The sequence below is a fragment of the Lissotriton vulgaris genome, chromosome 5 (genome assembly GCF_964263255.1).
Source record: "Lissotriton vulgaris chromosome 5, aLisVul1.2, whole genome shotgun sequence".
Lineage (NCBI taxonomy): Eukaryota > Metazoa > Chordata > Amphibia > Caudata > Salamandridae > Lissotriton > Lissotriton vulgaris.
Genome location: NC_141693.1, coordinates 1,947,591,616 through 1,947,604,625, shown reverse-complemented (window position 1 = coordinate 1,947,604,625; position 13,010 = coordinate 1,947,591,616). Strand labels below are relative to the sequence as shown.

The 13,010-nt window shown below is 46.9% G+C and overlaps 1 protein-coding gene across 1 annotated transcript in view; it reads right to left on the bottom strand.

Moving 5' to 3' along the window:
• PRRC2A (proline rich coiled-coil 2A) overlaps nt 1-13,010 on the bottom strand; it is a 1,005,169-nt gene that overhangs the window by 595,513 nt on the left and 396,646 nt on the right. Inside the window, exon 10 of the mRNA XM_086919885.1 lies at nt 262-386. Coding sequence (XP_086776011.1) covers nt 262-386 — 125 coding nt within the window. The remainder of the gene's footprint in view (nt 1-261; nt 387-13,010) is intronic.

Here is a 13,010-nt window from a genome sequence, read left to right as displayed (position 1 = left end):
ATTTAGGCACAATAAACCCTATGAATTCTAAGTTATTCCTCTGTTTTATAGCCATACTGTCTGGGGTCAGAATAAAGGTATGCCACCAAGGGGTAACCCTGGTTGGTGAGGGTTGTAAGAAAAACTTGTTTTTTCCCCTAAGTAAAGGAACAAGAAAACTATCAACTCCACATAACAAGGGGTAGTGGGAAACTGCCCTGTGTATGTTTAAAAATTAACACTCGCGTTGACCCTCTATGACCCACACATTCAAACTCTCACCTGCTGTAGAGGTTCACGCCTCCGTGGCCTCTCGCGCCTTTTTGGAAAAGTCCCACCAAACCCATCAGTTACCACAGATGTATTCACTCCTCGGAAGGTTTGCATCTTGTCCGGAAAACGAGAGTCTGTAAATGAGTTGCAAGTGACTAATAAGTAAGCAGTGACAGATATGTGCAAATCAAAGCAATACACATTTGGCTAGTCTGAAGATTTACACTTGAATCACCAACAAAGCATACACGATAAAGTACATAGTCAAAATGGTAAACCTGCAATTGACTTTGTGACAACATTGCTTCTTTTTATGTTCCTTATTCATGGATGGTCTTTGATCACATAACAAGTGTTAGACTACTTGGATAAGCAATGCCTCATTTGTTCAGATAATAAGTATGACAATCATTCATAAGCTCTTATGCACTAAGTCTGTCAATGAACCAACATCTGCTGAAATCAAGGATGGGACTAAAAGTCATAAAAGTATTTAAAACAAAGGATAAGCCAATACAAAATAGTTAATTCAGTCACAATCTTGATTGCTCAAGTTCCAGAGTGGCCCACAAATTGTAACACTGATTGGATGTGCAGGTTCAATGCAGAAGACACAGCAGGTTTGTAACCCGGCCCAGGCAGTGGCTCCTCCTCCTTCACTAGATTCACAGAACAAAAAACGGGAGGATAATAAACTGGCCCATGTGAAATTAACATAGCACCTTTGGTAAGTGGGACAGACAAGTTTGAAGGACTAACTCTTCAGTAGAAGACTGTGAGGGGTGGACAAACTGAGAGGGCCAGAAAGTCTGACTGTACTTGCAAAACTAATTGCCACCAACAGAACTGTGTAAGAATAAGAAGTTAAACCAGGCAACCATGCAAAGTCTCGAACAGAAATGCCATCAAGAAAGTCCATAAGACATTCACATCCAATTCAGGAACCATACACTGAGTTGAAGAAAATAGGTTAGTAAGAATTTTAGAAATATCAATAGCGACTTAAATTAGGAAGATTAACCAGGGACACACATGAAAGCAAACAGGACCGCTAGATAGCCCTGAACTGTGGCCAATCAGGAACCGCTTAAAAGCAAGAGAGCGTTAGAAAGAAAGACGTTAGAAAAGGAAACAAGTTACTTACCTGTAACTTTAGTTATCCAGTATTGGAAACTTTCATAGCTTCACATGCTTGAATCATTCCCAGCCGTCGAGATGGGAGTCCCCGGTGTATATATAAAAATAGCAATGCAAAGCCATTACGAAGGAGAAACCAGGCCTAGGCCCATTCCAGTTTTGTAACATATCCACCTCTTTTTGTAAAAGAGACCAAACAAAATCAACCAACCAATCAGGTTCTCTCAGGAGGGTTGTAGTGGGTGAGGCTCATCTCAGACCTTTAGATTTTCATAGCCGTAGTGCCACAGGATTATCATAAAAGATGTAGAAGGTCGAGCTTTCCCAGAGGAGGTGGGTGGGTTGCATGTTAGAGGCGGCAGACCCGAGAGCAGAGGACGGCCTGGGACCAGGGTTCGATTCCCGGCGCGGCAGGTTTCTGGACCAGGGTCAGCGGACTCGATAATTCTCTCGCCTCGGTGCCCACTCTGATCAGCGATCACACTCGGCAACTCTGGGCATTAGCTTGCCTCATCTTCACTAACGGCCCCACCAGACCGCCGGGGATGCCTGGTCTCACCCTGGAGATACCCATTAAGGGACCATCTCGCAGGGAAGCCAGGAAGGGTTTCGCAGCGGTCGAAGCGCCTTGGGACCCTACAGGTAGGTAGTGCGCTACATAAATGCCAATACATTTACACATTTACATGTGAATCTATTAAGTTTTCAATACTGTAGAACTAAAGTTACAGGTAAGTAACTTATCTTACTCCAGTGATGGAACTTTCATAGATTCAAATGCTTGTATTAGAGTAGCTAGCAGTCATGAGCAAATTTTTTGCTTTTTGTTTTCTTGAACAATTATTAACACACCAGTAAGATTAGGGAAAGGAAAAAGAAAACATCTTGTCAACATGGACTTTTTCTTTTTTTACTTAAAGTCTAATACACCAAAATTCTAAAAAGTAGTAGGGAAACAAAGATATCATCAAAGATCATATGCGGATAACATACCCAAGTATGCATACACAAAGACGACAAAAGCAATAAACTATCAAAGAATGTGTGAGGAACTTCTAAAGGAAAAGGAAGGAGGGATGAGAGGGAAAGCTCACCGCTTACTGAAGCAAATTCCACAGGACTGCTTGGCCCACTGCAGTGTCGAAGAATCTAAGCAGTAATGTCTGGTGAAGGTATGGATACTTTTTCAGGTCGCTGCACTGCAGATGTCCCTGGTAGGTACCACTGCAAAGAGGGCTGTAGAGGAAGAGATTGCCCTCGTGGAGTGAGCACGGACCTTCCCCTGGCGGGGGTTTCCAAGCTAATTGATAACATTATTGAATAGCTGGAAATCCAACGGGCAATCCTCTGTTTGGAAAGGGGAAAACCTTTATGAGGAGCGCTGTAAGCCGCAAAGAGCTGAGGTGACTTCCTGAAATTTTTTGTTCTTTGGAGATAAAACTTCAGTCAATGCTGAACATCAAGTGAGTGAAGTGAACTCTCAGCCAGAGAGTTAGGTTGAGGGAAAAAAGTTTAAAGGACCACAATCTAAGTGAAAATCCGAAGGCACCTTCGGGACGAACTTAGGGTTGGTACGAAGTACAACAGTCTCATTCTTAAACGTATGAAAAGTCTCCTGGATAGTGAAAGCCTGCAATTCGCTAACCCTTCTAGTGGATGTCAATGCAAGAAGGGCCACCTTCCATGACAGGAATTTAAGGTCCGCTTTATGTATAGGTACGAAGGGATGTCTCATGAGCTGAGTCAAGACCACATTAAGGTGCCATAGTGGTGGAGGAGGCTTCACCGGAGTATAGGCTCGAAAAAGCTCTTTCATAAATTGCTTAATTATCCTTGCTGACCAGAAAGAAGGGCCTGAAGATGTCCTTCTGAAGCAACAGATGGGCGCAAAATTAGCTATACTAGATGAGTGAGCCAGGCCAGCCTTTGCCAAGGGAAGGATGTAAGGTAGGAATTCATGTTCCGAAGAAGAGAAAGGGTGAACTCCTGATTTTCGGCACCAGTAACAAAACCTCTTACTCTTCATCCGGTAGGAGTTGTTTGTACTTTGAACACGAGCCTGAGAAAGGATGCCTCTACATTCCGTGGATAGCTTTAAGTCGAGAAAATCTCTGTGCTCAGGAGCCATGATGATAATTGCATAGATGGGGGATCCGGATGCAGTACTTGGCCCTTGAACATCGTCAGTAATGATGGAATAGGATACAAGGGAACCAGTTGCTCCAAGGATAGGAGAAGCAGCTCAGTGTACCAGTACTGGCAAGGCCAGGACGGTGCTATTAGAATCATTTTTCCGGGTTTCGTTTTTAACTTCCTGAGAAGTCTTGGGATCAGAGGAATGGGGGAAAAGTGTAAACAAAGGCGCTTTACCATGCCATCGAAAACATATTTCCTGAGCATCCTGGATCGTGATGCCAGCTTGCGAAGAACCGGCATTTCTTGTTTTCTGGTGTAGCAAAAAGATGTATGGATGGTCTGACCGATAAACGGAAAATGGCCTCCAGGGTCTTCTGGTCCAGCTCTCACTCGTGGCTGACTGACTTTAGCCTGCTTAGTGTGTTAGTCTCGCTGAGATTCCCTGGGAGATGCTGCGCCTTCAGTGAGACCCCATGTAAGATCACCCATTTCCAGGCAGCTTTAGCTTCCGCAGACAGGATCTTGTGCTGCCTTGCTTGTTGATCTAATGCATGGCCGTAGAATTGTCTGTTCTTATTAGAACCGACAAACTCTTTATTCTCTGAAGAAAAGCTTGTAATGCTAGGTGAACAGCTCTGAGGTCCAGTAGATTGATGTGCAAAAGACTATGATGATGCACCCATCAACCACTTATTTGGAGGTCCCGCAAGACCACTCCCCAGCCCTCCAGAGATGCATGTAATTATCTAAGGAGCTGGCGTGACCGTGAAGGTGAGACCCTGGGAAATGTTCTCGTTGTGAATCCACCATGAAGCGGCTTCTTTCATTAGCACAGTGCTCTAGATCATGTCCTCGAAAGATCCTTTCACTTGATGCCACTGTAGGTCATGTTGCTCCTGAAGAGGATGCATACGTAGCTTGCAGTGAGGAATTAGAGGAATGCAGGATGAAATGGATCCCAGAAGGAACATGTAGAGGCAAACTAAAAGTGACCTTTTTAGAAGTAGATGGGCCATCAACATCAGTTTGGCTTGTTTTTCCAGTGATGGAAATGCCTTGTGTAGGGCCGTGTTCAATATGGCTCCCAGGAATTTCGCGTTTTTTGGACGAGCACAAATGTGACTTTTCTTTGTCGAGGCTAAAACTCAGACTCTTAAACAGTGTTGTACAAGCTGCCACTGAATTCTCGGTTCCCGCCTTGGTAGGAGCCTTTAGCAACCAGTGTAAGAAAGTATCTCTGTATATTACTTGACAAAAGTAAGGTACAGTGTGCACAGAGTCCACAGTCCACAGAGGTATGGCAGAGGCTAAAGTAAGATATAACCTTGCTCTCCGAAGTGGTAGCTTGGTCAAGCAGTAAGACAGTATCAGAGGACAGTTTAAAGCATTTGTTGAACACACTTCGTCAGCAATTGGTCTCTCACACTCAAGAACTGAACTCTAGGCCAATTGTTTTGTATATAAAAATATATAGTTACTTTATTTTGGAACTACAGTAGGTATCAAATACTTTCTAAGAATGAGATGTTGCAATTGAATACTTTCAGATAGCAACAGACTTTAGAATGCAATAGTTACAGTTGTTGCAATACACAAAATGACTTAGCTCAAAGGGAGATTTTAAGTAAATGCAATAAAATCACTTTACAAATGTTTTTCTTACTCGGGGCTGGATCCTGGATTCAGCGCTGGTGCATTTCCAGTAAACAGTTGAAAGACATCGTTTTTGTTACACAGGTGATTTTTTAGGAATAATTATAACTTTTGAAAATCGACACTGGCAAAACCCAGGCAATGTATTCCTATGGAGGAACATTGGGTTAACAGTAAATCACGGTTATAAGTACTTTTGAGGGTCAGTGCTGGGCACAAAGATCCAGCACTATGGTCTCTCCTGATAGCGGATGAGTAATTTCATTTTTGTTGTTCGGACAATTTTGTAAGGAATATTTCAAAGTTGGAAAACTCGACACTTGGAAGAAATTCTGAGTGAAACACAGCCAATATTACCCTAAGGAGAAAATCAAGGTATTGGTCTTTGGGTGAGTACTCGGCTGGCAGAGTTAAGGTTCTGGGGGTAGACTCAAGGGTCTCCTAGGGGAAGGTAGGTACAGTCGTTACACCCTCAGCGGTACAAGGGGCAGCCGGGTGCAGAGTGAGTAGGCCCAATGTTATCCTAAGTAGGATGGGGGCCTTTGGTTGGTGGCTGCTAGCAGGCAGGCCACTCAGCTGTTGGAGCTGAGCTCCAGGTCACTTACACAGGTCAAGTGGCGAAGTAAGATAGGACAGATGCTGCACTCCCAGTGGCACTCGGGCTGCTGGGTGAAGGGTGCTTTTGGGCCGTTGGGCCCCCAATGTATTTCAATGGAAAAGCTGGATGTTGAACAAAGGCTGCAGACTCGGGGACGGAGATTCTTCAGGTGCGACCACCACTACGAGAGGTAAGTTGGGAAGCTGGCAGTTAGGTAGCCCCCAGGAGTTGGGCACAGGGAGCTGTGGGGCGGCAGGTTCAGGGTTGTCTTTGGGTGTCGGGAAATCTTACCCTCAGCTGGTCGCGGTTGGAGGGGTCCCTTGTTGTGAGGCTGCTGGCGTCGTCAGGAGCATCGAGGAGGGTCCTTGGGTGCTGGATTCCGGGTCACAGTCGCCGGGGGGACGTCCTCGTGGTCTTTGTCCACTCAGGCACAGGCCGGGCTCGGCGGGTGCAGAGTGTGCTGGATTCGCAGTTCCTGGCTGGCACCAGGGGTTGTTGCTGTTTGAGCAGAACAGCTGCTCGAGGATTTCCCAGTTTTTAGATGAGCAAGGCAGTGATGTCCTTTGGGGTTTTCGAGGTTGCTGACCACTGGAGACGCCAGGGTTTAGCAGGAGCAGGTTCAACGATCAACAGGCCGGTAGGGCTGGGGCCAAGTCAGTTGGTGTCGTCCTCTTGTTAGCAGCTGCATGGCAAGTCTTCTAGTTTCAAAATCGGGATCTGAGGAAGGAAGTTTCAGGTGCCCCTAAATACTAAATTTAGGGGTGCTAGAAGTAGGGCAGGGACCAAAGGTTCTCTGTCCTGGGGTGAGTACACACCCTATTCTACCACTCTCCAGTGGGAGGGGGAGAAGGAGCCTAGCTTTGATTGGGTAGGGCTCCCCATCCTCAAGATGGCGGGAGCCCGGAGTTGTGCTTCACCTCTCCTCTCCAACCTAATTTGGTGTGGTTGGAAGAGGCAGGCACACCCCCTATCCTCACTTAGGGTTTCCCGCCTGTCTTCCCACCAGAGTGGGGGTCAGAATCGGTGGGGGCCAGTTGCTGAGTACAGCAAATGGCCTGGAGAAGCTCAAAGGCAGCATGCCTTTGATGCTTCCCCTGCACATCCTGGGAGAGGAGGCTTGGCACCTCGTCCTAGGATGTGCCAGGCCCCTGAGAGTAGCAAGCTCTCGACCCAGGGGCCCAGAAGCATGTTTGGTGGTGGCAGCCTCCGTAGCCACACAGCCAGGACACTGGGAGTTGGTTAGGTTTCAGGGGGCAGCTCTATGAGGCCCTCTGTCATGCATTTGGCATTAAATACCACACTGGCACCAGGGCGGGTTTAATGTGTTGAAAAGTTTGATACCAAACTTCTCAGTCGTCAGTGTAGCCATTATGGTGCTTTGGAGTTCGTAATGACAACCTCCCAGGACCATATACTCTTAATGGCATCACTGCACTTACAGTGCCCAGGAATGGCCCTGGTGACTGAGGTATGCCAGGACAGTGTGTTTGTGGGAATGGCACACAGGGATGTGTGCCATGTTGACTGTTTAGTTCTGCACCAAGACCCTCAGCCTGCTAAAGCAGTGTGTACGTCAGGTTACAGGGTCCCCAAGGGTGGCACAATAAGTGCTGCCGCCCTTAGGGGCCTTCTCTGGTCACAGTGCACTTGGTACCTAGGGTACTACTTACCAGGGGCTGACCTGCGGCCAGAGAAGCCAATTGGGGTTCGTTTTTGGGGAAAGGACACAGGCCCTAGGAACCTGATTGGTAGGGCCCAAGGGCACACCAAGGAAAAGTGCTTCAGTTATCAGGCAAAAAGGGTGGGGGTTCCTGCAACAGAAACCCACTTCCCTACAACCAGTCATCCAGGTAAGGGAAAACCTGGTGCAGCTGTTTTCTTAGGAACGCCGCTACTGGAGCTACTATCTTTGCAAAGATCTTTGGTGCCGATCTGAGGCCGAAGGGGAGGACCTTGATTTGAAAGTGGCAATTGGCTACTGTGAAGCAAAGGAACTTCCTGTGCGATGGATGGATGGGAAGGAACATGAAAATATGCGTCCTCTAGGTCCAAAGTGGCCATGAAATTGCCTGAATTTAAAAGTCGAAGTATGTCCTGCAAGGAGATCATTGGGAACGACTATTTGCTGAGATAGGTATTGCACTCCCTCAGATCCAGAATAGGGCGTCACCTTTCGACAGTATTTCGAACTAGAAAGAACTAGGAGTAGAAACACTCTCCTCTTTGGGAGAAAGGGACCGGTTCCATCGCCCCTTTCTACAGCATTTGTTGGACTGCTAGGCGCAGGAGACTAAGATGTTTCGTTAAGCTGGAGCGAGGAGGTTGTACAAATTCCAACGTGCGGCTTATATTCAGCACCCAAGGATCCAATGCTATCCGTTGCCAATTTCGGAAGTATAGGGAGATCCTGCCCCACACAGGTGTTTGATGAGGGGGAGGACCAGTAGTCAAAGCCTGCAAGCCACTACTGATGCCTAGAGGAATCCTTCCACAAAAGTCCTGCTCTTCCTCTTAGTGCCGATTTTGAATATGTTGTGGACTGACCCTTCCGCTGGTTGTACTGTGGACGGTAAGAATGCGAGGCAGGTGTATACGAGGAGTACCGATATTGCTGGTAACCTCCTCTGTATGAAGGAAGACCTCTACCCCTTGCTCCCCGAAAAGGGACCTTGCAGTATTGAAGCATCTCTAATGACCTCGCCATGTTTTCTTAATGTCTTGGAGAGCATCATCTATGTGTTTCCTAAAGAGCACCTCTCCATCGAATGTAAGGTCCATAATTTTGTTCTGAACCTCAGGTCTAAACTAGGTTGTTCGAAGCCATCCTTGGCGACGAAGGACCGCTGCTCCAGCCAGGGAACGGAACACAGTTGTCGCAATATCCATTGCGCAATCAATCACGTCAAAGGAGGCGCGCTCTCCTTCCAGGAGGATCTTTTTTGCTTCATGAAGGAAACTGGCTCTATATATACACTACATCAAAGAAGGTATAGTGTGTATAGAGACCAAGTGACCCCAGAAGTAGGCAGAGGTTAAAGTTAGATAGAACCTTAGTCTCTAATTGTGGTAGAGTAGTCTAGCAGTAAGGCAGTATAAGAGGACGCATTTGATGCACACACAGTCAGCAAATGAATTCCCACACTCAATAACTGAACTCTAAGCCAATTGTATTTGTATAAAAATATACACTCTTTTATTCTTAGAACCAAGCAAGCCTGGCACAGGTAAGCATTAAATACTTTTCAGTAATAAGTTACTGGATATAGAACAATTTGAAAATGCAATAGAAATTGTACTTTGTTTGAGTTACAGGGGATGCAGGACACACCAGGATTTTGCAGGAGCAGGTTTGAGGGGAGACCGGCCAGTAGGTCTGGGGCCAAGTCAGTGGGCGTCTTCCTCTTGTTAGCTGGCTGCATGGATGTTCGGTCCATCTGACCGCGATCTATTGTTACTGACTTGCCTGCCAAGTGGTACAGGCCGGGGCACGTGCCGATTGGGGTCTGTGGACGCGCTTCTGAGACGCGATTGCGCAGACGCGTTTACATATACACGCACACACAGCCCCCACCCCCACTTGCTTTCGCTTTCCCTTGGTGTGCATTAATTTAGGCCCGCATGCTGTAACTGCGCACACACAGCCAGCGCCCCCTCCCTGCTTTTGATTTGCGTTACTTAGGGCACACACACGCAGACAAAAACGAGCACACACACATCATGTACACACACGTGCGCGCGCACCCCCCCCTGCCGCCGCCCTGCCCCCCGTACAACTAAGCCCCACTCACCGCATCGGCAGCCTCAGCCGCCACTCCTGAGTTCTGCAGCCACCGCGGGGCTCACCCTCAGGCATGGGAGCCCCGCGTCACCACTGCTCCTGGGCCAGCCACTCCGTGGGCGCGGGCCACCCCACGACAGGCGTGACGCTCCCGAACTTCCGGTTTTCGGGTAACTGGTATCAGTGCACAGGTAAGCAATCCATTAGTTCACCCTTTCCCCTTTTTGTTTCATTCCCCATTGTCTTTAAAGGGAATCAATCCTTTCTTTGAATCTGTCACTTTTAATGTGTGACCCTCGCAAGCGAAGTATAAATCGCGGTGTGTTGCATTACTTCCTCCGCTTTTAGACTAGGATAGCCCAGCAGGTTCCTGCGCCTGTCCGCTGCTGCAAAGACCTGTGTGCAGCCAGAAAGGCAGGGAGCTGAATGTCAACATGTTTCTATCATATTTTCATTTTCCTCAAGATCAGAACACCAGCGCCACTGCAACGGGTAATAGCATCAGCAAGGCTGTGGTGTCGTGTTTTCACACTTCTTCACAAGAGGCTTTTGCGTGCAGATATGAGCATGCTGGCGTTTTTTCACACCTTTTAAAGTTTGTAAGGCCTCTGCATTCACTACACATTCTAATGCGCCAGAAGTGCCTCGTCACGAACCCTATGGCCACAACTGTATGTTTACAAACAGGGCGGGTGTAGGTGCGCTCCATTGAGATCTTGTTTATAGAAAGTTGCATTTTCTGCTCCCAACGGAAGTTCCATTCACTGCTCTGACTGCATCACCCAACATGTGCACTGGCTGTAGGTAACATTTGCTACCCACACAGGGTTGTAATATCTCTTTCTTGGCTGAAGGTGCACCTTATCTCCTTAAAGCAGATTCCAGTGATCAGGCTGAAGCTCCACACTAAAATGATTTCGGGAACACACTGGCGGTTCCTGTTTGGTGGTGTAGAGAGAAGAGATACCTGTCTGAGGCGAGCTCCTTCCCATTGTGACCTCAGGCAGAGCCCATGGGCGTGTACTCCTGATAATTTTAGCCCCGCTACGGCGAGTCCACTGAATCTCTATAAAATTTTAGCTGGAGGACGAGTGCTCAATTTCCTGCCCTTGGGGATTTTATTATGCACAGCTGTTAAACTGGACGAGACATTTACCTGTAATTCACATTCCCATTGTATGCGCGTGTTCTACAAGAAAGTCGGCCAGCGGTTAAATCGATCTTTTTAACCTCCAGCTGTTTGTTCATACACGTGAAAGTAACGTGTCTTAAGTTACTACCCCCTGCCCTTCCACAATCGCAGGCACACAATCTAAAACAATTTTAGTAACCAATGCGCTCCTCATTTATTTTAACACAAAGGCCTCTGAGCTCTTTTGTCATCCAAGAACATAACATTGTACCTCTGACGACACTTTTCCTCATCAATTGGCTCATTACTGTCAATTAATTCAACTGTCTGTCATTACACTGTTTGTCTATTATCTGGCAAACTAGTCATACCTACATCGATGGTGATAAATGCAGCGACTGTTCACCCTCTTTTTTTTTATCTACCATACCAGTAGCCTTATTCATTTACTGTCCTCCATATTTTTCCTATTTTTAACCTTTGTGTGAGCATCTTTTATCTGAGATCTTTTGCACTTTATACCTTTGTTTTTGCGGAACTCCATTTATCATCCTCAGAAGGATGAAAGACTGACACAGCTCTGCTATGATGTGATATTGACCTGCGGCAGGCGATACAAGATGCCAACAGTTGGAACTTTACACGCATGGTCACATTGCCAAGTCAGATTACTATGTGCAAGAGGTGTTCCTAACGTAATTCAAATCTGCATTCAATTCAAAGAGGTAACAAAATGGTGCCAACAAAGGCTTGTACTGGTTATTTCACTTTCGGAGGTCTTTAGTTACAGCCTGGTTTAACTTTATTCCCAAAAACTATTGATCACCATTATTCAGACCATAAATGGCTCTGGCAAGGTGTTGCATGAGTTCAGCTGGCACTCTTCCTACATATTCTCTATCTGCTGAAGATCTAAGTTTTGTTTCAAGAACACTTCTGAACAGGTTATGTTCTTTATAGATGGTTGTCCTTTTACAGCTTTCTATATCCTGTGCCCTAGGTCAAAGCCCAATGTTAAAAAATAAGTACTAGTCCCCAAGACGAAGTGCACTTATAATTGGCGCAGATCACTAAGAATAAAGCACTTATAACAAGCATTTCCAATGCAATAATAGGTCGCGCATTTAAGTTTGTGCTATTGGCATTGTAATTGACAATGCCTTTTATTAATTTGTTTTGAAACCTAAAAGCGGTGCACGCACACTTTATACGTATGCCCTTGCTTACAAGAAGCAATGCTGGCAGTAAAAGAGACTGCCAGCCTTTGTTCTGCACCAAGACACAGCCTGCAAAGCCAGTGTGTGTGCGTCAGGATACAGGGCCTCTAATGGTGGCACACTAAGTGCTGCAGCCCTTAGAGGCCTTCATTGGTCATATTGCCCTGGGTACCTCTGTTACCATTTACCAGGGACTGACATGTGGCCAGAGATGCCAATTGGGTTTAGGCTTCAATGCAATTTTTGGGAAGGAACATAGGCCCTGGCTACCTGACTAGCAGGAGCCCAGGGCACACTCATCCAAAGAACATCAGCAATTCAGCAAAAAGTGGGGGCATACCATGCACGAAAGAGGGCCCTCTCTCACAAATTGGCCTCAGGAAACTTATTTTCAAATTTATCTACACAGTTTGCTGCACTAACATTATTCAGTCGTGTAAATTAGAAGCCATCAGTCCGCTGTAAAATGGACTACTTCAGTATTGGAACTTTCATAGGTTGCAGATTAACAAATCCGCTTTTCATGGGAGACAGTCTTTTGGTTTGAAGGCAGGCAGGTCCTCCAGGGTTTTTGAGGTTGCTGGCTGCCGGACACACCAGATTTTCGCAGTTTCGAGAGAGAGACAGGCCAGTAGGGCTGGGGCCAAGTCAGTGGGCGTCTTCCTCTTGTTAGCTGCTGCACAGTTGTTCAGTTCTTCTTTTATTGTTGATTCTTCTTGTCTGAGGAAGCAAGGTTCAGGGCTGGGACCAATGGGTCCCTTCCCTGGGGTGGGTACACCCCCTATTATGCCACCCTCCAGTGGGAGAGGGCATGAGCCTGCCCAGGTGGGCTGAGTCCCCTTATCTGCAAGATGGCTTGGACGGAGAGTTGTGCTTCACCTCGCCTCGCCTACCTGAGGGGTGTAGTTGGCAGAGGTGGGTGCACCGCTCTTCCTCACTTGTTTTTTCCCTCCCGTTCTCATGCCCAAAGTGTGTTTCAGAACCAGTGGGGACCAGCGGGAAACACCACGAAGAGGCCCCCCCCCAACGATCCTAACCAGAGATCCGGCGACTCCTGACCTTCCTAAAGGATCCAGCCAATGCCTGCAGCCTAAATCCGAAAGGTCC